A 27,916-nucleotide genomic window follows, 5' to 3' on the forward strand; every position below is an offset into this window, starting at 1 on the left:
ATGATGGAGAGCTATGCTGAGCTTATTACTTCAGGGTTCTACTTAAGGCCATCCATGTCTTTGTACAGAACTTTGTGTTGAAAACACTTGAGTACAGACAATTGGTAATCTTGGTAATCCCCTCATGTAAACGGCCCCTTCGCCACGTAACGGAAAAAGGGGGAAAAAGAGTGACAACGCCATTCAAAATTTCTACTGAGATCAGCAGAGAAGCTCCAAGGTCACAGAGTATTCCTTGTTTACGGTTACAATGGCCCCGAAACCAAATTCAGATAAGGAGTCACCACTGACGTATTCTACAATGAGGTCACGGCCGATCATAATCCCGGTCTGGTTCGGTCCTTGCTGAAGATCAATAGGCGCGTTACCGAAAATTCTCGTTAAAGCCGAAATCAATGTCGAGTCTATGCGCTAGTGATGACTAGTGGAAAATGCGATCCCAGGGACATTGATGCAAGAATCACGATGATCGAGGTGCCAAATGATTGAGGTGCCAAGATTGGAATCAATCAAGACCATGCGAAGCTTTTTGGGATTTTGTGACATTCTGTTCCAGGCGGCAGCTCAATATAACCTCGAGATACAAAGATTTGAGCTTGGGATTAAAGTTCCCGCCACGATTTTCTTTCCCTGGCGCTGTGACAGGGTGTAAACCTTGCAACACATGCGCCAAGGCTGGTATGCTGTAAGCTTACACCTCTAGGTTCCAAGTTTTGTTTAGCCCCCAAATGTAGATTTCTGCACTAAGGGCAATAGTTATAACGCCGAAACTCTAATCATAGTCTCAGAGTAAAGGTAACTTTGCGCTTGTTAAGTCACATCATGCTTGTATCTATATTTAGGGACCATGTATTGAAGGATCTGCATTCCACATTCATCAGGAATAAGGGCGTGATAGTGTGATTGGTCAACATGCAATGTTTCCACTCACAAGGTTGTAGAGAGGGTGGGGGTGATGTCTCTCCTTACCTATTCGACACGCGGACAGCACGGGGTAGCCTAAATTGCAGGAGAGATCTGCAAGGGTTGAGTATATGTGATACTAGCATGGGCTAATTCAGGTGAGGTTGCAGCTGAAGGATTCTCTGTACAGTGCCTGGTACGGGAGCGTCGTTCCATGCGAAATACACGGATAAGCCGAGGGTTTCGTAATCGAGGGTACTAATCTGTAGAACGAGTACATTAGAGCTCATTGTTTTCAACTGAATAAGAAAAAAAAAACATTAAAGATAAATCAGTATGTTGTCATGAGATTTTCATTATATACATCCATATCTAAGTTGGATTGTTCTTCGTGTTGAGCGGTTGACTAGACCTGGTTCGCAGGATCTGATTTCCCGCGCTGTTCATAGCCCTGATTGAACGCATATTGCAGGCAAATTGCACCGTCACGGTCCACCTGGCTGGTTGGAGTAGCAGCTTGAATAAATGTCTGAACTGAGTTGAGATGGTTGTTGTCGTCCGTGCCGTCGTAGTGGCTCTTGGAGGAGCTAACATCCTTAAGGGGCCACTGGTCAGAGTCGACAGAATCACCCGCTGACTCGACCCGCTTTGCATTCATATTTTGAGATGACCGAGACTGAGATGATCGCGTGAACCGGGAGAACACCCGCGTCACCTTGCCGCCTTTATGTCGGAAGAATAGCGCCATCGATGGCATCGCGCTGGCCGTGACACCAACACACATTTCCACTAGACACATTATCAAAACAGGGGTAGTATAGTAGCTGTAGTCGGTATAATGCCAATCCAAGACCATTTTGAAATAGATACTCAGTGAGGAGGCGACACAAGCACTGTAGCATCGTTAGCATCCTATAGAAATGCAATGGGTGTTCACTTACAGTAAACCGGTAGCAAAGATTGCAAGCACCCCCAACTTTTTCTTGGTACTCAATCTCAGACCCAGGATCGGAAGAATAGGCAGAACAAGGATATAGACGTCAATGACGAGATTAATTGAAGCGATAGGCATGATCCAAGCCTCCATTTTGGCGTAGCGTGCGGAGGTCAAAGATTTTTGCCATGTTTCGCCGGGCGCTGGGCTTGTAAAGGATAGAGTCGCCACCAAGACAGCAGTGTAGAAGCCCCAGGTTACGAATAGCCCAATATAATTGGCATATCGCTGCCAGCGTACGGTGCGGAACATCTCAAGGTACATGAGGAAGAAGGATGACTTGGCGAATGGCCATACCAGTGCGGTTAACCAATTTGTGAAGAACCCCGAGATGATGAAGGAAGTACACATGGCATCGGCTGCTGTGAGATCATACATGTGAATACCGAATTTGCCTTTGGTAACAGCTACATAGCACAATAAGTTAGTCCATGGCCTGGAACAAAATCAGGAATTTATGAATTTGGAAGCAGTACCGATGACGCTGGCGATGTAGTATATTGTTGTACCAAATGTCGCAATTAATCGAGTCCCTGGAGGTATTAGCATGGTCACGCGGCTGTCAATGAACAAGGCAAGCATCTCACAATCATCCAAAGCCATCTTCTTCCGGATGTTGATCTTAGCATATAGACTGATGGTCATAGTCATATACAAGAGCACCATGCATATAGTCGTCACAATTATAAGAATGTAAGCATTTGATGGAGGATTGTCGAAATTCGCAGTGACGCCAGGTGGCGGCGTTGCCGCAGGCATACTAGCCAAGTCGGCTGCAGACATGGCGGTCCTGCAAAGTCGAAAAATAGGCCAGGTGGAAGTCTGAAGAACGGTGGGCAATCACCACGCGGCGCGCAGATATCTCATGGCTTCTATATAACCCCACCATAAACACGAGTTGGTTTCGGCAATTAGGTGGAAAGAGGGCAGAGAATGGGGGCCAAGTCTGGGGAGTGGATAGCTTGTGTTGATCCTGGGGGCCACGCGCTCTATCCGTGCAGGAATCTTATCCCTTCCATCCCTGCAGTCACCTTCCAAGTTGGTGTGGACAGTATTGGCGTTTCTGTATGTAACCCCACCAATGGTCTTGGACGCTCACTGCAGATCTGTAGGCCTGCATGACCATCGAAATTCAGCCCCCAAGAAGTGGGTCGCAAACCATCTTATTTGACAAGGGGAGATTTGAAGGATTACAGTACCACTGCACTGGATTGGAGCTTCAGTGTGGCAGATTAAGCAATTACGATAGGCTTGTCGCTCAAGTATAGTATAAAGGTGTTGGAACTCAGAGACGAAGGGAAACTGAAGATAACTAAATGAACAATTGCTTCTTCAATATCTCTGAAATAATCCATCTTACCACTTTCTAAATGGCGAATCTACCGCTCTTATGGGCACAAGTCCTGGATAGCATCTGTGACAGCACAACCTTGATTTTACTGTTAATTGGGGCTGGTCTCTTACTAACTTGGAGACTGTGGAGGTTTTCCGTTCTCCCCAGACTATATCCAAACGAACCCAAAGAAGCTCCATATTGGATTCCCTGTAAGTTTCTGAGTCTTGCTGCAGGCAAGCATTCGTTTTCAGACTGAGTCACAATCACTGACCTTGTTTGTGATACGCCAATAGTTCTAGGTCAGACAGTGCCTTGCCCCCTGCAACCTCGTACCACTGCATGAGTCTAATGTACCTCAGGTCATGCAATACCACTCGCACTTGACTTCAACGGATCGCTAGCCCGCATAATGTTGGTTACCTATTCTTGGAGATTTTGAGCCTTCAAAGACTTACAGCCACACAGTGAGCGATTCGGCGGCTCGAAGCGACCGTTCGCAATCGTTGCGGGCGGAGTCAAGATTTACATTATTACCGATCCTAAGCATGTAGCCGAGACTTACAGGAAAGAAGCCGTTCTCTCGAATGAGGCTATCGTCCGAAGCATACATGCTGGTGTGGGGATGAATCCAAAGGGAGTGGACAAGCTATTCACCGTGGATGAATCTGCTTCGTTTAATCAGCAGCAGCCCCGACCACTTCCACCGATCTGGATGATGGTGGATACTCTTCGCCATCATCTGGCGCCTGGAATTATGCTAGATGTGTTCCTTGACCAGAACACGCTGCCTCTGGTCCGTCGCGCATTTGATTTCGAACGCGAAGGCCCCCATCCAGCGCTTTTGGGCGAAAAGAACGGCCTGAAGGCTATCTCTCTCGAGGAGCTATGTATCGAGGCGCTAATTACCAATGTTCTTGAAGTATTTTATGGACCAGCGATCTGGAAACTCAAGCCTGATTTCGTGCATTGGTTCATGCTCTGGGAAAGAGTCAACTGGAAGCTTCTCTTCAATTTGCCCGGATTTTTGAGTCAGGATATGCTTGCAGCCAAGGCGGAGATGACTGATTTATTTGAAAAGTATTGTTCATTACCTCGTAGTGAGCGACCGGGCGCGGCCCCTTGGATGATTGCTCTAGAGGACAATATGCGAGAGTCGAATTTTACCACTGAGGAGCTCGCTCGAGTATTGACTCTTCAGACCTGGGCGTGAGTGAATTCTTTCCCAGGTAAGCATAATGCTGACGGCTTAATAGGATCGTGGGAAATATGTACAAGTCGGCATTCTGGCTGATCGCTCACCTAGTTTATACTCCCAGCGATCTCGAGATCGTACGCAATGAGATCTTACCAGCGATCAAAGGCGACCAAATTGATCATCACCATCTGACAAAAAATTGCCCAATCCTCGACTCTTTAATGTCGGAAGTCCTGCGCATCACGACGAGCACTCCCATCGTGCGAGATGTGATGGAGGATGTTTGCATCGGTGGAACCACACTTCGCAAAGGGAATAAGATGCTGGTAAGGCGTAAAAAACACACTGTATAGTATAAAGGCTAACGCTTGTTTCTCCAGATATCTTACCGTCAACTACATCTCAATCCTGAATCCTGGGGCCCTAACCCCGAAGCGGTCCAAGCAGATCGTTTTCAGCAAACCAAGAGCCTAAAATCCAGTCTCAGTTATCGTCCATTCGGTGGTGGAAGCACTCTTTGCCCCGGACGTTTTTACGCCCGAGGGGCCATCTACCCCGTCGTGGCATTGTTACTTAGCCGATACGACATCAGCATAGGAGATCTAGATCGGGAATTGGGGGCCACAGAGAATAAGCAACGAGACCCGAAGAATGCGTCGTTCCCCCGACCGGATTATTCCAAGCCTATTCCTGGCGTTGTATCTCCCGCCAAAGGCGAGGATATCAGGATGGTGCTCAGTCCTCGAAATATGGGGCAGTAATAATTGCGACTTTTGGGTTCCTGATTATGATTCGCAATAAACAAGTTTCTTATGGCCGAAATTGAATGGTCAGGTAGTGGTGTTTGACTTTTAGTTCGTTCTTAGCAGCCTTTGCGAACCAATGACCGCCACCTTAGTTAACCTAGCGTTTGCGTGAACCTGAAACGGATCCCCTCTCTTCTCGCCCCGGGAATTACAGGGGCATAGAAGTTTAAACCAATGTACTGGGTACTTGTGATAGCAAACATAAATATGGTAAGTGTGTAGGCAAGCCGGGTACCTGGTACATCTTTGCTTACTATCCTTCGTGATATCCACGTGGGGGACAAAATGAGATCATCACTATAGTAGTTAGCTTCTACTCCTTTCCATTACATCTGCAGTAAATAAGCTCCAGTGGCTGAGACTAATTAGGTACCAGCCTCGTAGGATGCAAAATGGACTTTATACTTTTTACAATCTAATATAAAGAGCCACCCTTGCTCAACAGAGCTGTCCATCTTCATTGTTGTTTGTTCACCATGATTCCCTGGAGATCTTTCATTGTTTTCATAGCTCTCTTCGCAAAGGCAGCCCAATCACACGCCAATGCAACATGGGTAGCCTGCGATACCCTCCACACAAAACTGCCGGGCGCAGTCTACTTCCCCGGGTCGACGGGCTACACCGACTCTTTAGCTTCGTATTTCAGCAGAGAAGAGCAAGAACTTGAGCCATCATGTGTGATAAAACCGACGAAGTCCAGTGAGGTATCGACGGCAATTCAAACGTTGCACTTATTTCTCAATTCCGGGGTCCAGTTTGCCGTGCGTGGTGGAGGACACACGCCATACGCCGGCGCAGCCAACATCGATAAAGGCGTAACACTGGACCTCAGTCTCATGAACCAAGTCAAGCTTAGTGCAGATCGCCAGACTGTTGAGCTTGGACCAGGGGGGAAATGGAGGAAAGTCTGGAAGGCACTTGATCCTTACAATGTGACTGTTACCGGAGGAAGAGACTCGGACGTTGGAATTGGGGGATATCTCCTTGGAGGTGGTCTGAGCTACCTGGGCCCAATCCTAGGGTGGGGTTGCGATAATATCCTTGAATACGAGATTGTCCTGGCTAGTGGCAAGATTGTCACTGTGGATGAGAGTTCCTATCCTGACCTGTTCCTGGCGCTGAAAGGCGGCGGGAATAATTTTGGAATTGTTACCAAGTATACCATGAGTACCTACCCTCTTGGGAAGTTCTGGGGAGGTTTCATTGCTTATGAGGCCGACCAATGGTCTACGCAGACATTGGCTTTCTCGAGGTTCATGGGTGCTAAGCCGTATGATCCTCATGCCGCCATGATTCAGAGTTATGGCTGGTCATCTACGTATGGAGGCTCGATTAGCAATGGTCTGGCGTATACCAAGCCGGTGGCGTATCCAGCTGCTTTCCAGGGTCTTGCAAACAATGCCACCTCTATTTCCAATGCCTTGCGCATTGATACTATGGAGTCATTCGCTGCAGAGACGGATAGCTACCAGTCATATAACCAACGGTAAGCAGCTTTTGCACAATGTTGAATAATCGGGGTACTACTGTATAATAGAAAGGATGCTAAATCTTCTGATGACAGACAAACCTGGTACACGACAACGTTTGCACACACCCCAGACATCTACTCAACCATTTACAAGATCTACAACGCATCTATCGCAGGAATTACCAGCGTTCCCGCAATGAACTGGTATCTAACTCTCCAACCATCTCCTGTTCTGAACCGCGTGAACAGTCTAGGATTGGATACGGGAGAGGAAAGACTCGGCATTGCCCTCATAACAGCCTACTACAATGATACTTCCGCCGATCAGCACGTCGATCTCGCAGCAAGGAAGTTGATTCTGAATATCGAGGCGGCTACCAAGGAAGCTGGGGCATACCGCCCTTATAAATATTATAATTACGCGGGAGCCGGACAGGCTGTGATCGATGGGTATGGGTATGAGAGCAAAGGTAATCTACAGGCCGTGAGCAAGAAGTATGACCCGCAGGGTCTTTTTCAGAAGGGCCTTCCGGGTGGCTTTAAGCTTTCTAATTGATTGGGTATCTTGGGTTCGAAAGTTGTTGTGACGAGGCAATATGAGTCTACGTGTCAGGGCTTTAAAATTATATAGATCGCTACTCACCTACGCAGGTATCTCATTTTTCAAATCAATCTCATAGTCCAGCGTCTGAAGAAGATATTTTGAGCATGAAAAAGTTCCCAATAGTCCTCAATGAGGCGTGCCACGCGTCCTTTTCAAGGTTGGGATCTTGAAGAAGGAACAGCTTACAAGTACTATTTTGGCCCCCACTAAGCACTCGAGTCGTCGTCTGCCTAAAACTAAATTTGGTATAGTGTTGCGCCACCTCCTTTGGCATCTTTTATCTATTTTCAAATTGACTGATTTTTGCCTTTTATCCCCCAGTCAATCTCATCAATTCAATTGATCTAGACATGATTGCCATCAAAGCACGCCGCAGCATGCCCAAAGTTCGAACAGGGTGTACCACCTGCAAGTGAGTCAGTTTCCTAGCACCCAGTCCCGTCACTAACCAAACCAGGATCCGCAAAGTGAAATGCGATGAGCAGCGTCCCAAATGTCACCGATGCGTTTCTACAGGACGAAGCTGTCCCGGATACCCTCAAGCTGCCCACTCTCAATCAAAAATCAAAATGTACAGCATTCCGTTCAAAGTCCCCGGGAGTCGTACAGATCGTGAACTACTTCATTATTACTGCTGCGAAGCAGCAGATTCCATTTCCCGATTCTCAGAGAATACACTATGGAAACACCTCATTCTACAGAGAAGTCAAGACCAGCCTGTAATACGCAGTTCTCTAGTTGCGCTTAGCTGTCTGTATCGCGACTACAGTTTTTCCGAGTCACCACGCCTTAAGGTGTCTGTCAAGCATATTCAGCTCATTACCAGATCACACTCTCAGCTCCGTGTGCATCTTGCCCGGGACGCTTCAGTTGAAGTTGCACTTATCTGCAGCCTTATATTCTATACATTCGAGTGTCTGATCGGCAATGTGCAACAAGCGTTATGGCATCTTGATCAAGGTCTAAATATGTTGCGACGTATTCAGCCTGATTACCCGTGTCTGACGAATGACCAGGAGTCTTATGTGCAATTGATGGCGATATTTTCCCAGCTTGACATTCACGCCAGTATATTCCTCGACAGGACGCCTGTTCTGAGACTTGCCTCGCCAAAAGAAGTTTCAGAGATGGTGCCTACGGTTGTAGAGGAAATTTCCGATCTACCTGAGCTGGAAAAGTCACTTGTCGTGCTTCAAAATTGGATTTTGTGGCATCTAACGGAATTTGTGGAATACAAGAACCTACCTCTAGCTCAAGTGCCATCCGTTGTTATTCAGGAAAGGCTGAACCTGGAGTCCCAACTCCAAAAGTTGGAAGAAAAAGTAGAGAAAATGACGACGAATGAACATTTCCAATCATTTGATTCCTCGCAACGCCAACGACTCATTCTACTACGAAGCCAAGCGCTTATTTTTCATGCGGTTCTCTTGGAAAACATCTCCTGTACCCTCGATGGCGCAAATACCCCTCTAAATGCCTCTTACAGATTCGATCTCGCGCTTACCCAAATATCAACACTTCTATCATCCAATGAATGTGATTCTGATTCTGGAAAGACATCGCCTCCCAAGCGGGGTTTCACCCTTTCTACAAACATTATCGCGATGCTATACTTGATCTGTTTAAAAACAAATGATCGCCGTATCCTGCGCAGGTCACTCTTCTTAATGCAGGGGTCTTCATCTACATCCCGTGATGGACTTTGGGACGCACGAACGGCTGTAGCTATTGTGAAGGCTTTGCTATCAGAAGACGATATACAAAGTGGAGTTCCGGAGATGGATTTCAAATTAGAGTACGTGGGCTCTGATATCGTGGATACGGAAGGTGGGTTAGAAGAAGCATTCAAGATGCTACAATTAGAAAATGTGGGCATTTGAGACTGACGCCAAACATGACCGCTCATGTTGCCTGAAATATCCACCTAACACAAGAGAGTGACCTTTATGTACATTTGGTATCTCCAGCTCATCTGAATTATTATCCAGTGGCTGTTTTATATAGACACATCAAGTCATCAACCAGCACGGCAGCAATCTATAGCGCCGAGCTAGTAATATTAATAGTTACATCCCTGATGGTACATCCCGACGTCTGGTATAGCTGATCATAAGACCCAGTCAAAACGGAGGAGATAAATTCCAAGGCGCTCGCATGGCCATTCACACCCTCCGCAGAGTGCCCGCCGATCGTGTTCCGCTCATACAGGATATTGACCCCAACGCCACAAAACCTCTCTACCAGAGCATCGGTATCGGCCACAGGGCTAACCTCATCTTTGATTGCCTTGTACACATAAAGCGGGGTTTGTGGCACACCGTGATATCCCATGTATCCGTCCCTATTCAGCGCGTGCTGCACAACAGGGGCGTTGAAGGTATCTTGGCCATCGACGAAGTAATCAAAAATATTCTGCTCAACAAAGGCGACGTCCGCCTCCGAGAGTGTCATTTTTGTTGCCGCGAGGAAAGTCGTGCGATTGTACTTTCCCTCCTTGTTCAATTTACTAACCAAATAATCGTAGGTAGCTGGGTATTGACTCGCAATACCAAGGACTGCTTCGGGAATGAGCCCCGCGCTAAAGGTGCCAGTAACAGTGTCCATCACATTAGTGATGTTAGGTGTGAGGCCGCCAAGGGCAGCACCGGAAATAGAGAGCTCCGGGGCGTATTGTACCTGTAACTCGGTGGCCCATTCGCTGGCAAGAGCACCACCAGAGTACCCCCATAAAGCGATGGAGGAGGACGAAGCCTTGAAGTTCAAGGTCGCATGGGAGTCAAGAATGCTCCGAATGGAGTCGAGTGTAGCGTGGCCGGATTGTACGCCCGCAGTGAAAGAGGCAAGAGGACCTTCATAATCGGGGACGTTGACATACCAACCCTCTTCAAGTGCGAGAGAGACATCTATAGGAGGAGAAGAGTACATCGCATAGCTGGGGCTGGCGTCAATGTCATGAGAGTCGTATGCGACTTGGTAAGAGAGCAAGGAAGAGTTTTTGCTGTGACGAGGAATTGAAGGGACGAATACGGTGGTCACGGCCCACGAAGGGCGATATTGGCTATTCGTAGTGCGGTAGACAATGTTGTATGCTGCGGAGGCATTGCTGACCAACTCTGTCAGATTTCCCGGGGCGTGACGTATGCGCAGAACGCTTCCGGGGATTTTAGTCTCATAGCCATGAGGGGCACTGTAGAAGGGATCTTCGCTAGGAGGAAGAACCACAGATGAGCTCGTAGACGGCCGTCCGGAGACGAATGGAAGAAGACTCCCAATAAGAGGAAGCAGGCGGACCGGGGAAAGCATAGCTGGCGTACAGTGCTCGGGAGACACCAGAAAGTTTTTGGGGGAAAAACGGGGAAAGCGCAGCTTATTATATGCTTATATTCTATTTTAATGCCGGCTGACGACTCCAAGATTTAGTGCATACCTAGTGGGAATTTACAAAGGCCTCAGCGCATGGGAGAAATACAGTAAGATCAATTCTCGTATCGAGTCAGCAAACAGGTGGAGAAGACACAAAGCTTCCAAGGTCCGGAAGATCCGGATCGGTCGGCTACTACAGCCTCGCCAGCAAGATTTATTCTTGGTAGGGCTTGTCTCGGCTCTATGATCGGGCCCCCAATGTCAGGTATCAACTCGGGGGAATCAGGTTTGGATGTGTGGTTTTCTTCTCGTGATTCTCTCAAGTTGGCGTATAGCCTACAAGAACATCTATGGATGTATCGATTGAATGATATTCTTCCCTCTCCTGGCCACAGTCGCGATTCGAAAGTTGCTATGGGAATAATTCCATATTTCCGAGGTCATTCGCTTAGAAGTCCGCATACGCATACCTATTTGAATGTTCATCTTCTATCTATATCCGGTTAGGGCATATCCGGATGAGCAACTATGGGTTCTTGCACAAAGTGGATATTGAAGATAGTGGATACCTATGACCTAACTTCTCCACCCACATCCATAATACTTCAAGGCGATACCCATTGATCATACAGTATTGTGGAGAAAGTGTGCTGCATAACAGTATTCGCGGGATTTAGCATTCGTGGAAAGGCTTTTGGAAACTAAGACACAGTCTTTGCAAAGCGTCAATTACGTGGACCAAATCATTACTTTTACGAGTCGCAAGGCGAAAACAGGCGACGAAAGCCCAGCCACAATCTGTTAGCAAAAGAAAAGAGGCGGAAAAAGAAAGGAGGGGTAGTTGTGACGGGCCGTCCGATTGGACCGTGAAATTACAGAGGGGCCGCGATGGGTGATATATAGAGGGCTTGAATGGGGGCGAAAGCCTCATAGAGAAGAATAGGTCACAAAAGGCGAAGTGGTAGCCACGAAAGAAAAAGCCCCAGGTCCTCATTCTAAAAACAAGCTTTAAAAATCAAGCTAAGCCTGAAAGATGGGGTGGAAACTTAAAAAAGAAGGTAATATATAAAGTTCCTCGGCTTTTCATGCCATCTGCCAGATCGTTACCCCCAGGAACAAACCAATCACAATGTCGTATCGGCTATTGTGCTGCATCGAGGTACCAGAGGCCAGTGGGGCTGATGTAGTGTTCCCCGATACACTTTGCGTCGAGCTCAACTTCTTAGCGAACCGCATCTCGTTCTTTCCGAAATCAAAGACAGCAACAACGTTCTTCAAGAATGGAACACCAATGATATTCAAAGTAATATCACCCAGAGACACCTCTGAAGACGAAGCCAGACTGGACACACAAATTCCCTCAGAGGTCTGGTAGATAAGATCCGAGCCATCGTGGTAGAATGTCTGGTCACCAAGCGACAATCCAAATCTCGGCGCTTTAGCCGAGCAATCGACAAAATACAGTCCAGAATCAGAATCATAAGTTGCCGGGGGCGAGAAGAGAGCATTGATCGGATCGACAATCGCATCGGGGAGATAAGAAATATAATTACCGGAGTCGATGAATGCTTGAAACGAAGTTGAGTTTGTAGTCAGATTATCCAACGATGAGCCGTAAGTGATATTCTTGACGGTGGTTGACCAGTACGACCGAACACTTTTTCCGGATGTGAACCACAGTGGAATGTTATCTGTGATCTCCACGGGGACTGTCGAGAAGTGGGAACTGTGGTTGACGGGTGGAAGACCACCAAGCGTCAAATAACCTCCAAAGGATGTAGATTCATTCTGCGGTGTGTGTGCGAGCGCGAGGCTGAAGTATGGATCTATAAGACCTTGCTCATGCATCGTGTACAGCAACGGGTTGTACACCAGACGATCATGCCAGTATGTGCTGTTGGATGTCTGGTTCGCCGGGTGTGCGGACGTGAGAGACGGATAGGCCAGACCGAGTAGTCCACTATTCACGCCATCACCCATGGGGTTGGAATCATTCGAGATGCCGACTTTCTGTGCCTTGACACTTATGCCGCCCATTGACACTTGCTCGTAGGCCATGAGGCCGCTTGCAATACCTGCGCCGTATTGGACGCCGAAAATCTCATTGGAAACGTGGTGGTATGTTTTGGATTTATGGTAGGTCTTGTTCGCGTAGAGGCAGTCAAGTTCCGGTATGACGAGATTGTCGGTGCTGTTGACGCATTTATACCCAGTCTGCATCACGTAGGTATCACTACTGCCGGTGTCAACGAGGAGCATGAACGTTTGATTCCCTATTGTGACCGGAGCATCAAAAACAGTTCCATACTGCGTTGCTATGAGAGCAGATGTTGTGCTTGAAGTTCGACGAGTTGGTACATGGCTGGCACCGGCGAATGCCAGTGGGCCAGCAGCAATAGCGAGGAATTGGAGGAGTAGCATGGTAATTCACTGTCACTGAGGATTGTGTTGATACCATTAGGATTCTGTACTTATCCCGATACTTATACATGGCTGGTGGGTACCCAAAATTAGGCGGCGTTTATAGTAAAAAGTTGGTACCTTGATGGAACAGCTCGTATATTTTAGCGCATAATTTGGCGCTGTGTTAGCGTGCGTTTATCCGCTTATACGTAGATTTTCGGCCCCAGCGTTACGTGGCTCGGCTGTTCAAGTCGTACAAATTTTCACTGTAGGATCCATTTCCAGATCTCTCACTTGTCAATGGCTGAGGAAATAGGAAAGTATAGCAGGCATCCGCCAAAAGCCAATCATGAGATTAAAGAACTAAACTTCGAAGCATATTACCATGCAATACAAAGGTGGTGATCAATACAAGACAGTACTGGATCTACGGGTCTGGAGCTGAGTATGAGTCTATGCATGAGGAATAACCAAGGATAGCAAGAAGAGAAGGTGTGGCGTTCGAAAAGGAGGGGGGGGTGGTTTATAGTCGACTGCATCGCGCCTTCCTAAACCACAATGATCGTTCCTTCCCCATAGCGATGCCTGGCAGGTGCAGCCCCTGTATCGATTTCATATGACGCATACGCAAACGAATCCAATATTCCTTACACACCCAGTACCCCGTCATTAGATGTGTGATTTGATATGAAAAGCCGTATCTATTTGATATATTTGGCATGAAGATCGATCGGTGATGTATCTATCCATTCCTATGAATATAAAACAAATTCCAACCCCGTCTCCAATATAATGCTTGTCTCGCATCACCTGAAAAATCCCATCAATCATACCAGTAACCCGAACCCGAGTGATACCGGAACAGAAAAAAGAAGTTTTGGAAAAAGCCCAACGCCAAACACCCTGCAAATGATACGAAGGCCACCGAGATAACACATAACTGGAAAATGTTTATGTCTTTCTTTTTATTTATTCATCACTCCTCGAATTTTCGCTTAGTACCACCGTTCATTGGCGGCATCGCACCTGAACCCATACCCGCCTGTCGCTTTTTCCAAGCAGTCTTGATAACAGGTGCAAGACGAATAAGATCTTCTTCCGTGACGCGGTCTTCAATACTTTCTAAGACCTTTTCAACGGTCGAAATGTGATTGGCGTCATTCTTATCGTCGCGCAAACGGTGGAAGCGCCAACGGCCTTGCTCATCTTTGTAGCATTCAACGATGGCATCATCTAATGGAACACGCATGGCTTTCAGATCCTCCCATTCTGAGGGTGTGACGTACATCTCGGCGAAATGGCGGTACTCGCCCGCGTTTAGCATGGCGAAGAGGTGGAAGGTTGGGATAGCATCGTAATCAGGATAAGGTTCTGAGATGCCTTCTGCTTCGTCGTCTGTGTCTGGTTCGAGGATGGGAAACTCGAGACGTGTGCGAAAATCAATAGTGTTCTCGGCGGGAGGCTTCCATTTGAGGATGTGCTCATCTGTGCCGATGCGGTAGGGTGTGCTTCGACAAGTGAAAATCAGGCCGTCATTTCCGTGGATTTGTTTGACTGCCGGGATGATCTCACGGAACATCATCTCAATGCCGTAGCTGACCTGTGTGGACTTATCTTCGACGGCAAAAGCGCGGTGCTGTTTTTCCTCAGGGAATTTGCGGTACATCGCATTATATGGTTTCAGTACTTTTTCTTTGAAATATGCGAGTCGTTTGTCGAGTGTACGGTGCATTAGGCTCTGTCCGTCTAGCACAAGGCAATCGAAAACCAAGTACTTGAGCTGCTGGGTCCCGTCCTCGTATACATCGTTGACCAGCTCTCCGTCTACCAGTGTATCGACGTGGTAAGATTGAAAGGTATCATCGTTCGGCAGTGGGAAATGTAGGCCTGGAACGAAACGATAGTCGTTCTTGCGATCGATCAGGTAGTGAATCTCCGGAGACTCTGAGTCGGGATCACCGCGCGCAAAATACATCAGGCACCGGATCCCGTCTGTCTTCTCGCAAACATAGTAATCCTCTTTTTGAAGCTCCACCAGATGTTTCGCAGAAAAGCTGACAGGTTGTGCGCCGGGGAAATTGAGGTTCGTGCGTCCCAGAAGTTGGGCGACTTCGCGACGGAATTGGTCTGCTAGGTCGTGTTCGGCTTTGATGCCTATCACATCGAGGTCGGGAACGGAGTGACTCATGGCGAGCCTTTGGGTCAAGCAAGGGCGTAGAATGTGACCGATCGCTTACTTGCGACGTCTCTGCGGTAATTCCAGGGCTGTGACGAGGGGAGCTGAAGCCGAGTGGTGGGAGCACGAGGAAGCTCAATGCGACTGGGGGAGATAGGTGACCGGCACGCGCACCATACAGGAAATACGAGTTTGGAATTGATCAAGTGTGCCAAATGCGGCTAAAGCTCAAACAGGCATGAAAAGTAGGCTTGCATTGCGAATCGCGAGTATTGTCAAAGACATGATCGACGGAGCTGGACAGATGCATTTCGACACCTCAGGTTTCAATATCACATAATCAATCCATCAACCTCACGAACTATATGTTGATTGTATCGTGTGCGAACTACACAGACTACCAGGGTTCTTAATTAAGCTCAAACTGAGAATCAAACGTCCATTGAGGTCACTATTTGCGAATTTATCACGCCAGTAACCGGGGTATCATATCATCACCGAATCAAATATAGAACCAGCCTATTTCCACGCCAGAATTCATGGCCAGGAAACGAAAAGGAGGCAAATGACAAACAAAGCAGGGTATGCACAGTTCTCGCGCCCTCAAACGCCAGCACTGCATAGGGGAAACCGCAAAAGGCCGAGAAAAACAAAATGGGGGGTGAATGCCGGAGATAGTCGTTAAATCATTATTTGGTGCTCGCTGTTCAAGAGGCAACAGCAACAGGTGTTTTCCGTACACCTTGCACCGGGGTCTTTCTTGATCCATCCACAGAAATGGAGCCATCGCCAAGGTCAGCATTGGGGAGCATCGGGGATGAACTATCCATATCGGGGTCAAATGGTTGGAATATGCTTCCACCAAACAAGGGCTGGCTGTCATCAGTGGAGAAAAGACCACCGCCACGTCCACCAATTGCGTGTAGCATTTGTTCTTTAATGCGAACATATCGATATTTTGTGCGTGAGGTAATGAGGGTATGTTCGGCGAGGGGTTTGGGGTTGGAACGGGCAATAGCGGCCATGACAGTATCTCTCTCTTCGTCCGAATCAACCGGACCATTCGTATCAACTTCGTCTTGCAGCGGGGCATTGGCATCGATCGCAGCCTCTGTACAACAGAAATAAAAGAACATGTCAACCATCTGTATCATAATCTGAGTCCGAAGAGGGGGTGAGGAATCTCGGGTGGCATTTCTTGGAAGTATTCTTGGGGGATTTCTTGGGGGGTTTCGTTAAACAAGAAAGAGACGACATACTCTGCTGGCGAGCCTGATTCTTCTTCTGATATTGCTGAAGAAGCATATCATATGGAAGAGACCGGCCGGGAACGGCACGCTTGGCGCCCATCGAATGGCTCTTGCAAGTGAGCGAGCGAGCGCACTGGGCACCGTTGGGCAGGGTCACACCACACTGCTTCTCAACATCAACAGGACCCTTAGGCTTCGCGGTCTTAGCCTTGGGCTCATCCTTCTTTTTCTTCTTCTTGGGCTCCTTGCTATCGTCTTCGTCGGCCTTTCGCTTCTTGCCCTTCTTCGTGCCGTCATCGGCGGTGCCCTTGACCGCGCTCTTCTTTGCGCTCTTCTGTCCCTTCATTGCGTCTTCACCCACGTCGATCTTATCGCGGATATCATCGTCATCCTTACCATCACCTACCTTGGCCCTGTTCGCAGCATCACGGGCTTCCTTCTTCTTGCGCGCCTTCTCTTGCTTCGCCTTCAGACATCCACGAATATGTTCCGGAGCAGATGATTTCAAAATGGGGCGTTTGCAGTGCTTGCAAATGACAGTCTCAAGTAGATCCTCCTCGCGTGGTCTACCAGTCGGGAAAGAAGTGGCGAGCTTGTCGTCCAATTTGGGCAGAGGAGAAGTAGGCGAGGATTCAACGGGACCATCCTTTGCATCTGTAGCATTTTCCAGTTAGTTCTAAGGCCCGGAGTCATTAGGCTGCGATTGAATTGTACCGTCTGCCTTCTTCTTAGTCGAGGCCTTGGAGGTCTTCTTGACCTTCATCTTGCCGGGCTTTGTATCCTTCTCCGTAAACTTGTAGCCCGAGGCATCCACCAAGCTTCCTGAGGCTATTCTCGCAAATCGGAATTAGTCCATGGCACTTGAACCAATCTGCGACCGTCTTGTCTGAAATTTGAGGCGCAGCTATTCCTTTGTCACGCTCACAAAGCGGGTGCGCTTACCTCGACCGGACTCGCCGTTCGTCGCCATGATGAGCGCAGATATGGAGTGTTCCAGACACAGTAGTTCGCGCTATGATTGTTTCCGGTAGGTTTTTATTCGGTGAGGAGGATACTGTCAGGGGTTTTGTGTTCATATAGGACTCTTGAGATGGAAGGACGGGCTGGGGCTCCGCATTTGGATATCGTCACGTGAGGCCTCATTCACCATACTCCAGCCCAAGGGTCAGGGTCCAATGAAGTAATAAATTGGTACTTCCTTGCCGGAAAATGGGTCTGGCGAATTTAGATCTAGCATAGAACTGGGGTCTTACGTTGATTGATCGCGCGTTTGATAATTACCATATCGGCCACGGTTTTAGATCACACTATCGTACATGTCAAGCTGGTCCCCTCAAGGACTATTTTTTATGCCTTGCAAAGCAAAGACTGCTATTTGTTCCCCCAAACCCAAAGCTGTTTGTCAAAACTGCATTTATCTGCCTCGGTTGGGCATGTTTTGGCGCGTAGTTGCAGTCGAATCCATCGGCAAGACGATCTAAATTGATAGTAGGCGGCATAACATTCTCCCTAGGTCAGCATATAATCCAGTTGAACGGGTGTACTGATTAGACAAACTCACATCCTGGATTGCAAGAGTGCTGAAAACCGCTTCGATGGCGCCAGCGCCGCCGAGGAGGTGACCAACAGCGCCTTTTGTACTGCTGATGTTCACATCTTCCGCTTTCTGCTTGCCCTCTGGACCTAGAAGAAGAGACTTGATAGCTGCATTCTCAGCTGCGTCTCCAACAATCGTCGAGGTTGCATGGGCATTGACATAGTCGACTGCCGAGGGGGGCAACTGTGCCTGCTTGAGAGCCTTTTTCATGGCCATGAATGCACCTTCGCCATTTTCTTTTGGTGCTGTTATATGGTGTGCGTCACTAGAACAGCCATACCCTCTTAGCTCTGCATAGATATGTGCGCCTCGTGCACGGGCGTGTTCCAGTTCCTAAGCTGGTTTTAGCACACTGAATATATGGTCGAAATAGCCACAGAAGACATACCTCGAGGATGAGTACACCGGCACCTTCGCCGACGACAAACCCTTTTCGATCGGCATCAAATGGCCGTGATGCTTTCTCGGGATTATCGTTAAAATCGACGGCTAGACTTCGAGCCCGGGCAAAGCCGCCAATGGCAAGAGGGTGGATGCACGATTCGGCTCCTCCGGCAACCATTAAGTCAGCGTCACCGCATGCAATGAATCTCGCTGCATCGCCGATTGAATGAGCACCAGTAGTGCAAGCAGTGGTCGCTGCATGATTTGGGCCCTTGGGGCAGTTAGCAAAGCTCAAGCTGCATCTATTGACTCAGAATATACCATGAATCCATATTTCATTGAAATGTGCCCAGCCCCGAGGTTGATCAATAACTTTGGCACAAAGAGTGGATTCACTTTTTTGTATCCCTGAGATCAATTAGCTGAGAACTGTGTTCTATTTGCAGCAACATCGAACCTACGCCCTTTTCATAAGCCACAACAGTGTTATAGATCTCATCGAAGTTGCCAATTCCAGATCCAAGACAGACTCCCTAGGCAAAAGTCAATATCAGATCGCAATAGATGCCCAAATGCACCCCAGATAAATCCTACAGTTGCTTCTCTCTGTTCAAATTTGGTCGGCTTCCAACCCGCATCTTCAAGAGCCTCTTCCGTCGCAGCCATAGCATACTGGGCAAACATAGCCATTTTGCGCTCCTCCTACAATGCATCAGCAAATAAAACAAATCAGCATCAAACCAAAGAACTTCTGATTCCCATTTCAAGAAGATTCCTTTATCAAGAACAAACTTACACCCCGACTTAACCACTCCGATGCTGTCCACCCACCATCTTCCCGACTACCTTCGGGCACAACAGCAGCGATTTGACATGGCTGTTCTGCAAAGCGGTCATCCCGATGATTCACATTCACAATACCACAATGCCCATCCAGCAAGCGCTTCCACGTCTGCCGGACACCTAGACATAGATCGATTAGCTCATCCACCCAAAACTAACAGCAACGTGCCGATCACTATCTCAGGCATTCGAGATTGCATCCCGCTAGGTCAATTCGACTGTTTGCTGTAGCACCTATGCCGAATATGCGGTCCCAAGTCCGCCGGGCTAAGCGTTTGAGGTGCCGTCATTGGCTGTCAAGACCTTCCCCTTCCGGCGTGTGGAGACTTGCCGCCAGATTTTTATCTCATGCAAGTCCGGGGCAGCACAAGGGAACCTCTAGCACATTCTGGAGAGTATTGGCATAATATTGACTCGATTGACACTTTCAATTATTGCCTGGGATTTTTGGGCGTAGAGCAAGGGGAACACGGATAGCAAACATAACAAAATACACTTAACTTACCAACACCCAAAGGTGTCACGGCACCTAAACCCGTAACGACAACACGACGCATTGCATCCCGTATCTTAAAATCACAGAAAGTACTGCCGAAGAAGTTGATGGTCAAGAGGAAGTAGAAGTAAAGCCAAGAAGGGAAGGTCTGCACGACTCCGCGGTTCCACTGCCGATAATTGGCGGGCGGAGAGAGGCGGGGCGCTATCTGCTCGTCTTTCCTTCTTAGATAAAGCTCTCTGATTTAGGAAGCTGAGCGGAGAAGCGAGAAGAAAATAGGCGCTTCTATATATTCGGTTCTCCCGGCGAATCTTTCTTTCTTTTCTTTTCGTTCTCTAGCTACTTGGATTATTTTTCACAGCAATGCCTGCATTGAAATCCCTGTTGAGCGTGCTGGCGCTGGCCGGTACTGCGGTCTCGTGTGCCCACCACGGTGATACCGAGGTTGTGCCCGAGCACGAGCGCGAGGAATTGCTGAAGAAATGGGACCAGGAGGTATGCTCAGATAGAAGCACCTGATTAAATGCCAATGTCAATGTCTAATATACATATAGTGGTCCTTCTCCGGCATCGCCAGCTTCGCCCATCTCCGCCCAGTGAAGTGTCTAGTCGAGCCCTCGGAGCAATATGACATCGCAGTTATCGGCGCTCCCTTCGACACAGCTGTGAGTTACCGACCAGGTGCCCGGTTCGGTCCCCGTGCCATCCGCGCAGCAAGCGCCCGCCAGATGTCCGGTACGAGCTACAACACTCGTGCGGGTATCAACCCCTACCAGTCGTGGGCAAAGATCACCGACTGCGGCGATATCCCGATTACACCGTTCGACAACGGACTCGCCGAGCGCCAGATGTACGAAGCTTTCTTGGAGCTCGGATCGCGGAAGGTGGTAAACGAGGCCCCGAATGGCAAGGGCAACATTGGCTCTGGTCACCCCAAGCTGGTGACCCTGGGTGGCGATCACAGTATTGCCTTGCCGGCTCTGCGTGCTCTGCATAAGATCTACCAGAAGCCGATTACTGTGCTGCACTTTGATGCGCATCTCGATACATGGAATCCTGTGCGTTATAGTGCATACTGGCAGTCTGAGCAGACGCAGTTCAACCACGGAAGTTTCTTCCACAAGGCTAGCCGGGAGGGATTGATCTGCAACTCGACTTCTGCTCATGCGGGTTTGCGGACCAGATTGACTGGTGTTGATGATGGAGATTATACCAACCCCGGTCCTGAGCAGGGATTCATCCGTATTCATGCGGATGATATTGATGAGCTTGGTCCTATGGGTGTTGTGGAGACTATTATGCAGCGCACTGGTCTTGATCCAGAACAGCCCGTTTACCTGTCTGTTGACATTGATGTTTTGGACCCGTCGACTGCGCCTGGTACCGGTACTCCCGAGCCTGGCGGTTGGACCACCCGCGAGTTTATTCGTATCCTGCGTGGCTTGGAGAAGCTTAACCTGGTTGGTGCCGATATTGTTGAGGTCTCGCCCGCGTATGATAACAAGGGTGAGACTACCGCTCTGGCTGCGGCGCAAGTTGCATTTGAAATTATTACCAGCATGGTTAAGTCTGGTGTTAAGGAGGAAATCGGTGGTTGGTATGGACGCCCGGTCGTTGAGGGTTCCGAGGATCTCGAGGCCGAGTCTGAGGTTGGCAAGGATGAGCTGTAAATTGTCTCGCAGCATGTAGTATGAGAAACATGATCCGTATATAGACGACGAATGAATGCCCATGTCATGATGATGTCCAGATTTGCTTTCGTAATATATCCATTATCTCATTTCTAGGGTTTGGAATCAGTATTAACGATCTATAAGCCCATCTACGATCAACCATAACACAAAAGAACCATCATAGAACTTGTCAATTGGGTTGTCCACTGTCTGTGACGTTCTAAGGTTCGGGATGATTTTGCGCAGTTCAGAATCATGGGCGCGAAGCATAAGACCAGGCAGATGACAACAGAGAGGTACTCATATCTGGAAAAATTGGAACCGTGGAGAGGGGAAAACGGAGAAAAAAGACACGCATGCGGTTCGGATTTGGGGGGAGAAAAGTGCAGCAAGCTCAAATTCATATTTCCGAAGTGCAAGGTCGAGGGAAGAATTGAATAGAGGTAACAGGGATGAAAATTCATCGACCAGCCAAAAGACACGACGCCCTGACATCCAACGCCGATAGACGATGAAAAAAAAAAGTTGCAAGCGTGGGAGGGATCAAACGGGTAATCGGGAAAGTTGGGGAGTACACGAGTAAGGGAAAGGGAAGGTCGAAACTCGTAGTCGCTGTAGTTCGTGAAGGAGAGGAAGTTGGAAATGGAGGGCGAAGCTAAAATGGTGGAATCGAGATCCGCATGTTGACGGATGGTCGCCGGAGCCCAAGGGCAAGAGAAGTGAAGGAAGTATGGAGAGGACGATCGCGACCAGAGAGTGACCCTGATAAAGTCGAGCAAACGGAAGCCACGAGCTGGAAGCCATGAAGAGTCATTGAAGAAGAAACGCTTCAGATAGGAACGCTAGCCCATAACATTGATCCGATATTGCAGTGGATATCCCAGTGAAAGTCCCAGCCAGATAGCCCTCCCAAAATTTGAAAGGGAAAAAAAAAACAAAACAGATTCATTCCATCGTATCTGCGGTTTCTGTCGCAAATTAACGAGCTGATAACCCGATGTCACGCAGAAACCACCCTGTGAAGACTGTCCATTGTATTTGTTCACAGCAGGCGGCAACCCCTGGATTTCTTCTTGGGGGCCGGCTCAAGAGCAGCAACAATAGCCTACATGAGAAAGTTAGCTGTGAGCGATACAAAGGCAAGGATGAAAGGGCGGGAGAAAAATGGCTCATCCTTCTCGTCCTTCTCATCCTCAAAAGATCACAAATTTGTCCTACCTCATCAAAGACGTCCTTTAACTTGTACTGCGTCAGAGCAGAACACTCGACATATTTCACAGCACCAAGCTCCTTGGCCATCCGGTCACCATCCTCCTTACGAATGGGTTGCATCTTCTGGCGGGCAAGCTTCTCGCGCACGTTCGCATCGTCGCGCAAATCGGTCTGGGTACCAACGATAAGGCAGGGAACACCGGGGCAGTGGTGATGAACTTCAGGGAACCACTTTTCGCGGACGTTCTCAAACGAGGCGGGTGAAGTCACGGAGAAGCAGACAAGGAAAACGTCGGTCTGGGGGTAGGACAACGGGCGCAGACGATCGTAATCTTCCTGACCGGCGGTATCAAAGAGACCAAGGGTATAAGGTTCGTCACCGATCCTATTCCAAAGGTCGAAAAGTCAGGATTTCAGGAGTTCACTTTTTTTTTTTTTTTTTCCGCCGCTGTTCGCGCGTTCCTATATCGCCCACGGGGGCGGAGATCCACGAAAACTTACATCACCGTCACGGCGTAGTTGTCAAAGACAGTGGGAACATATTCCGAAGGGAACTTGTTGGTTGTGTACGAGATGAGCAGACAGGTCTTTCCGACTGCACCGTCCCCCACCACGACACACCTAGAGGTCGGGGTTAGTGTTGAAAAGAGGGGGCGCCTCGGCAAGGAGGGGGGATTTCGTACTTGATTGTAGCGACAACCATTTTTGTGAGCACCGGGGGCGAACCAAGGTGATGGTAATTAAGAAGGATGGAGATGGAGAGATGGGAGAATGAGGGGGAAGGAAAAGGCGGACTGTGGGAGACAAAAAGGGAGAGAAGCTGTGGTCTGGATTGAATGGGGCAACCCGCAGAGCAGATGGAGTCTAGACAAGTGCTAGTCTCGTGAGATACGCGGCCTGTACCATCTCTTTCAAGCTCTGGTTATATCTTTGACTTGGTAATTATTCTACAATTATCTCTTTATAACATTCACATTTATTGTATGTTCTGGGATTCGCTTCAATGCAAATTATCCCTATTAAAAATGAACCTTAGCTGATAGCTAATACCATTAATACGAACGGGTCGAGGGTCGCGCCAAGAAGCGGTATCAAAGAACGTCCTCGATGTGACGACCACCCGCTGTCGGCTAAGCGCTGTGGTCCACAAAATTGGACCATGACAACTTTGACATGTTCTTCGTTATATACCAAATAGCTTTGCAGGATACTTTGTAACTTTGTAGCACAAATTAGCTGGCCCCGGATTGCTCCTTTCGCGCAAGCAAACCGAAGAACAGGTTGAGTACAGAAGCAACACCGGCTTTAATTACCCACCCAGCTATAGCTCCGTTGACCACCCGTAGCTATTGCTAGTGTATCTATCCGGAGTAATTCTCCAAATCTAAAAATCTATATACTATTGATTCATATTCTCTATCCCAGAACTATCTCCCTTTTCGGATTTTCTAAATTCCCATAGAAATCAGAAACTCATGTTCGGTCCCCAGCGTATTTCTCCATACACAGTCCACCTCAGGCTCCCAAAAAGCCACCGCCTATATTTTGATTGCAGTACCGCTCTGAAACGACATGCCCCTTAAGGGGATCCCTAAACACGCTAACCTCATTTATGTTGTCCACACCGCCCCCTGTTATTTAGGTGATGAATTGGGACTTGTCCGGATCCTCGGCAAGCGCTAGTGAAATGAATCACCCAGCACACCGATAGATAGCCCGCTCTATCTTCAAAATTTCACGGGAAGGCTTCAAATTGAGTAGACTGTGGGTATATCGAATTATGATCCTAGGGATCGACATACATATGCACAAGGCACATTAGTATTGCATTTATGCTGCAGAGTGGCTCTTCCCCAGCAACCCTGAAATCAAAATCGAGATCAGCTCCAAGCTTCGTCTTGGCACGGGTCGGCCCTGTTATGCACCTGCCGGGGGTGAGATTGGGCTTGCAGCTTACCAGCAAGCTAAGAAAAAAAACCAATAGAATGCAAAAAAGTATCTGCGCGAGAAGGGAATCGAACCCCTGGCAAGGTCTTGGAAGGACCCTATGTTACCACTACACCACTCGCGCTTGTGATGATGTAATCTTCAAGTTTTGGCATCATGAATAGATGAAAGCATATACGGATACGGTTGACGGTTGCGTTGGTGTTTGTTGGTCCCAATAACAGCTCTATGTTTTTCAATAGGTGGTCCAATTGGGAGAAAGCTCTTCAAGTGGATATTTCCCAAATTCCACGGATCGTATAAGGGATTTGAATGTGGCACATGATCCGTGGTAACTTGCACATGCGTGAAAGGCGCATGTGTGGGCATCTTGGTAAGGGAAATGATATCTAATGTGCGGGATCGAAGATGTCATTTGGCAAACATTCAAAATCTATCAGACCAGAGATTCATTCTCGAATGCATGTGTCTACTTCTAATCAACGCCATGTGTAAATGAATCGAACCGTACACGTGACTCATGTCCAAATATGGATAATATGGTGTCCACAATCAATACCCAAAACGCCGGCTTGCTGAGTCTGCCCAATGCAGCGGAGCGAGGTCCATGGAAATAAGATAAAACATAACGATCAAAAATCCAGACCAGACAAGAACAGAACAAGAAAAAAAGAACAGGTCGTGTGATCGTCGCTTTCGTGAATATGGTTAGGCCTATGCACACATGGGGCATGGCCTTAGGTTCGTTTATGATGTTGATCATCGGTCTCGGGCTCTACTTCAACGGGCAGTGGAGTCTCAGCTCCATCATCGTGGCTGTCAGGGCTCATCTTTGACGAGTCAGTCACTCTTGCCTGTAGATATAACATCGGTATTGGCTGGAGTACTCACCTTGTCTAGCTTATAGTCTACCATAAGAAGACTCAGCGGGATCAACGGCAGAGTCACGATGATGGCGAGGGTTAACAAGCGGTTCATGGTTTCTTGATAGGCGCGGTTGATGGCAATGCGAGTGGGAGATCCCATGGGGTACTCCAGTGCCGTTGTCAGCTTGCCAAAGATCTCGCCGGCATGTGACTTGCTCTCTTCCGGCAAGTATTGCATGAGCTTCCGAGGAATTAGATGGGTCCAGATGGCTCCGGAGATGGCAGCACCGACGGCACCGCCCATTTCCATGGATGTGAGAAACATCGCGGTGGCTGCGGCGACTTCTTGGTGGCTTGCAGAAGCTTGGACGCCGAGTTGAACGGGCACATTGAGCAAGCCACCACCGCAGCCTACAAGAACTTGAGTGCCCAGAACTTGCAAGTGAGAGGCACCTTCTTGGCGACACATGAGCATCAATGCTAAACCAGTCATGTAGATAACGCAGCCAATGGTCACAAATATCCGGTATCGGCGGGTGTACTTGATAAGGAGTGACACGGTAAATGCAGCAATAGTTGAGGTAAATGCGAAAGTCTGGGTGACACGGCCAGCGGTGGCCACATCATAGTTCTGAACGACCTGGAGATAGGAGTAAAGGTATGGTTGAACAGAAAAGTAAAATGCCACTGGAAACGATTAGCGTCCTTGGTAGTCCTGCACACCAGACGTATGTGATACATCAAACTTACTGAAGTACCAAAATGCCAAGGCACAACCGGCAACGGCGGTTCGTTGCTTGAGTAGATGCAGAGAAAGCAGAGGTTTGGGTGCCAGCTTCTTAGATGATTCATACAATGGGGTAGCGATCAAGCAGAGGACACCGACTACCATCATGATAATGATACTCGGAGTCTTCCATCCATTCTTGGAACTGGCCGCTAGTGTCAAAGGTACCAAAAGCAAGGTGACCGCCGCGGATAACAGTGTCAGCCCACCCACGTCCAGGTCATACCAAGTTCGTCGAATAACGCTAAATATGCTTCTGTGGCGTCTAGCCTTTGTCGGTTTAATCAAATTCAGCCGCTGGGCTTTGCGCTGGTTCAAAAGCAGCGACAGGGCGAGCGGCAGGAAGGCAGCGGGCAGGATGATCGCCCACATCCCGTAGCCCCAGCGCCATGATGATGACTGAAGCACTGCTCCTGCGATGGTCGGCCCCAGCCAGACAGTGATTAGAAACGGGAACTCTGGGAGCAGAGCCAAAAAGGCACGGTTCAGAAGGTCACTGCTATCGGCGATAAACACCTGTTGGAGAATCTGTAGACCCGTGGAACCCGCGGAATAGAAGATCTGTGCGGATGCATAGGTTTGCACATTGGTCGACGCAGCCATCTGAATATAGCCCAGGATATATATGGTAATGCTGAGACAAAAGGCTTCAAAGCGGCCGAACACATCGGCAACTTTTGCCATAGGCGGTTTGATCACGGCTATAACAGTTAGCCATCCGTTCAAAGGTATCGAGTGAATAGATATGCATGATCCATACCATTGACTACATTCTGCACCACAAGAACGGTGGAGATTAACGAGTGCTTGCTAAAAGCGCTGGTAGCATATGCCGACAATGACATGACCGTCTGGCCCTCCAGGGACGTGCAGAAGGCCATGAGGAATATACTTTGTGCCAAGTCAGCAAGGTCACAGGGATTGGCTGCAAGCCACAAACGAACCTGACGTAGGCGATCATTAACGATCGGGTTGTCCAAGTCATATTTATCGCCTCGATTTTCCGCACACCTTCCTGTGCTTCGTCCAGGGTTGAGATATCACTCGAGTCGTCGTCGGTCTCATAGCCGTCCTGCAGCAACTGATCCCGCTCATAATCCATACTCGTATGGTTCTCCTCCCGCGGTATCGCACCGTAGGAAGGACCGTCGCGCGCGTCGAGAAGTGGCATGACCACCGTATTAAGGTTCCAAGTTAAAGATGACTCGGTCCATGTACAGGAAAATAATCAAAGCTGCGGAGACTGGAGGAAACCATACACAAAAAAGACGGCAATCTCGATAAGAGTCAAATAATAAGTAACCGCCGGCAGGGGCATTTAAAAGAGAGTTCATGCAACATAAGAAGCGACAGCGGGCGTATCACATAAAAGGGGATGGTAATCCTGCTTTGACTAAACACCGCTTGGGCAGCAGCTGATTTGGGGCCGACCTGAGCCAGTCAGATCCACCGCTGAGTGGAAAGAAGCAAACACGAAGGCACCAGCAAATCAGGTAGATCAAAAGATTAACCAGGGGAAAAAAAAAAGAAAAGAAAAATAAATGGAGCCAACCGTGTAGCACCGAATTCAAATTTAAATCAAATATGGGGCGAAGCGACTCGGCGCAAAG

At 48.4% G+C, this 27,916-nt stretch overlaps 12 protein-coding genes across 12 annotated transcripts; 4 read left to right on the forward strand and 8 right to left on the reverse strand.

Annotated features, from left to right (window-relative positions):
• Positions 1–1,309: 1,309 nt before the first annotated feature.
• N7503_001628 (uncharacterized protein) lies at positions 1,310–2,680 on the reverse strand (the record flags this gene model as incomplete). Its single annotated transcript, XM_057061175.1, has 4 exons — positions 1,310–1,796; positions 1,845–2,304; positions 2,374–2,430; positions 2,485–2,680. The coding sequence occupies 4 exons, from the start codon at positions 2,678–2,680 to the stop codon at positions 1,310–1,312; spliced, it is 1,200 nt and encodes a 399-aa protein (XP_056925137.1).
• Positions 2,681–3,267: 587 nt separating this feature from the next.
• On the forward strand, positions 3,268–5,189 carry N7503_001629 (cytochrome P450; the record flags this gene model as incomplete). The annotated part of the gene is made up of 5 exons (XM_057061176.1): positions 3,268–3,442; positions 3,593–3,644; positions 3,699–4,439; positions 4,487–4,754; positions 4,809–5,189. 5 exons carry the CDS (start codon positions 3,268–3,270, stop codon positions 5,187–5,189), a joined length of 1,617 nt encoding a protein of 538 aa, XP_056925138.1.
• Positions 5,190–5,710: 521 nt separating this feature from the next.
• Positions 5,711–7,261, forward strand: N7503_001630 (FAD-binding oxidoreductase; the record flags this gene model as incomplete). Its single annotated transcript, XM_057061177.1, has 2 exons — positions 5,711–6,720; positions 6,799–7,261. 2 exons carry the CDS (start codon positions 5,711–5,713, stop codon positions 7,259–7,261), a joined length of 1,473 nt encoding a protein of 490 aa, XP_056925139.1.
• A 617-nt stretch (positions 7,262–7,878) lies between these two features.
• On the forward strand, positions 7,879–9,189 carry N7503_001631 (uncharacterized protein; the record flags this gene model as incomplete). The annotated part of the gene is made up of 1 exon (XM_057061178.1): positions 7,879–9,189. The coding sequence occupies one exon, from the start codon at positions 7,879–7,881 to the stop codon at positions 9,187–9,189; it is 1,311 nt and encodes a 436-aa protein (XP_056925140.1).
• A 157-nt stretch (positions 9,190–9,346) lies between these two features.
• On the reverse strand, positions 9,347–10,612 carry N7503_001632 (secretory lipase-domain-containing protein; the record flags this gene model as incomplete). The annotated part of the gene is made up of 1 exon (XM_057061179.1): positions 9,347–10,612. One exon carries the CDS (start codon positions 10,610–10,612, stop codon positions 9,347–9,349), a length of 1,266 nt encoding a protein of 421 aa, XP_056925141.1.
• Positions 10,613–11,755: 1,143 nt separating this feature from the next.
• Positions 11,756–13,093, reverse strand: N7503_001633 (pepsin-like aspartic protease; the record flags this gene model as incomplete). The annotated part of the gene is made up of 1 exon (XM_057061180.1): positions 11,756–13,093. One exon carries the CDS (start codon positions 13,091–13,093, stop codon positions 11,756–11,758), a length of 1,338 nt encoding a protein of 445 aa, XP_056925142.1.
• A 958-nt stretch (positions 13,094–14,051) lies between these two features.
• N7503_001634 (mRNA guanylyltransferase) lies at positions 14,052–15,263 on the reverse strand (the record flags this gene model as incomplete). The annotated part of the gene is made up of 1 exon (XM_057061181.1): positions 14,052–15,263. The coding sequence occupies one exon, from the start codon at positions 15,261–15,263 to the stop codon at positions 14,052–14,054; it is 1,212 nt and encodes a 403-aa protein (XP_056925143.1).
• Positions 15,264–15,958: 695 nt separating this feature from the next.
• Positions 15,959–17,471, reverse strand: N7503_001635 (deubiquitination module subunit SGF73; the record flags this gene model as incomplete). The annotated part of the gene is made up of 4 exons (XM_057061182.1): positions 15,959–16,362; positions 16,511–17,155; positions 17,216–17,329; positions 17,444–17,471. The coding sequence occupies 4 exons, from the start codon at positions 17,469–17,471 to the stop codon at positions 15,959–15,961; spliced, it is 1,191 nt and encodes a 396-aa protein (XP_056925144.1).
• A 507-nt stretch (positions 17,472–17,978) lies between these two features.
• Positions 17,979–19,882, reverse strand: N7503_001636 (putative beta-ketoacyl synthase (Cem1); the record flags this gene model as incomplete). Its single annotated transcript, XM_057061183.1, has 7 exons — positions 17,979–18,431; positions 18,487–18,753; positions 18,804–18,890; positions 18,944–19,015; positions 19,077–19,184; positions 19,279–19,445; positions 19,831–19,882. The coding sequence occupies 7 exons, from the start codon at positions 19,880–19,882 to the stop codon at positions 17,979–17,981; spliced, it is 1,206 nt and encodes a 401-aa protein (XP_056925145.1).
• A 181-nt stretch (positions 19,883–20,063) lies between these two features.
• N7503_001637 (agmatinase) lies at positions 20,064–21,565 on the forward strand. Its single transcript, XM_057061184.1, has 2 exons — positions 20,064–20,316; positions 20,376–21,565. The coding sequence occupies exons 1-2, from the start codon at positions 20,185–20,187 to the stop codon at positions 21,489–21,491; spliced, it is 1,248 nt and encodes a 415-aa protein (XP_056925146.1). The 5' UTR covers positions 20,064–20,184; the 3' UTR covers positions 21,492–21,565.
• A 971-nt stretch (positions 21,566–22,536) lies between these two features.
• On the reverse strand, positions 22,537–23,409 carry cdc42 (Rho family GTPase CDC42; the record flags this gene model as incomplete). The annotated part of the gene is made up of 4 exons (XM_057061185.1): positions 22,537–22,599; positions 22,713–23,091; positions 23,208–23,327; positions 23,390–23,409. 4 exons carry the CDS (start codon positions 23,407–23,409, stop codon positions 22,537–22,539), a joined length of 582 nt encoding a protein of 193 aa, XP_056925147.1.
• A 1,981-nt stretch (positions 23,410–25,390) lies between these two features.
• Positions 25,391–27,477, reverse strand: mirC (siderochrome-iron transporter MirC; the record flags this gene model as incomplete). Its single annotated transcript, XM_057061186.1, has 5 exons — positions 25,391–25,483; positions 25,545–26,206; positions 26,270–27,007; positions 27,067–27,197; positions 27,251–27,477. The coding sequence occupies 5 exons, from the start codon at positions 27,475–27,477 to the stop codon at positions 25,391–25,393; spliced, it is 1,851 nt and encodes a 616-aa protein (XP_056925148.1).
• Between the last annotated feature and the right edge of the window lie 439 nt (positions 27,478–27,916).

This window comes from Penicillium pulvis (assembly GCF_028828015.1).
Source record: "Penicillium pulvis strain IBT 33274 chromosome Unknown contig_12_segment0_segment0, whole genome shotgun sequence".
Taxonomy (NCBI): Eukaryota; Fungi; Ascomycota; class Eurotiomycetes; order Eurotiales; family Aspergillaceae; genus Penicillium; species Penicillium pulvis.

Coding starts and splice junctions, on each gene's coding strand:
- N7503_001637 (XM_057061184.1), top strand. CDS start 20,185: ATGCCTGCATTGAAATCCCTGTTGAGCGTGCTGGCGCTGGCCGGTACT. Junction 20,317..20,375: donor TGAAGAAATGGGACCAGGAG/GTATGCTCAGAT, acceptor ATATACATATAG/TGGTCCTTCTCCGGCATCGC.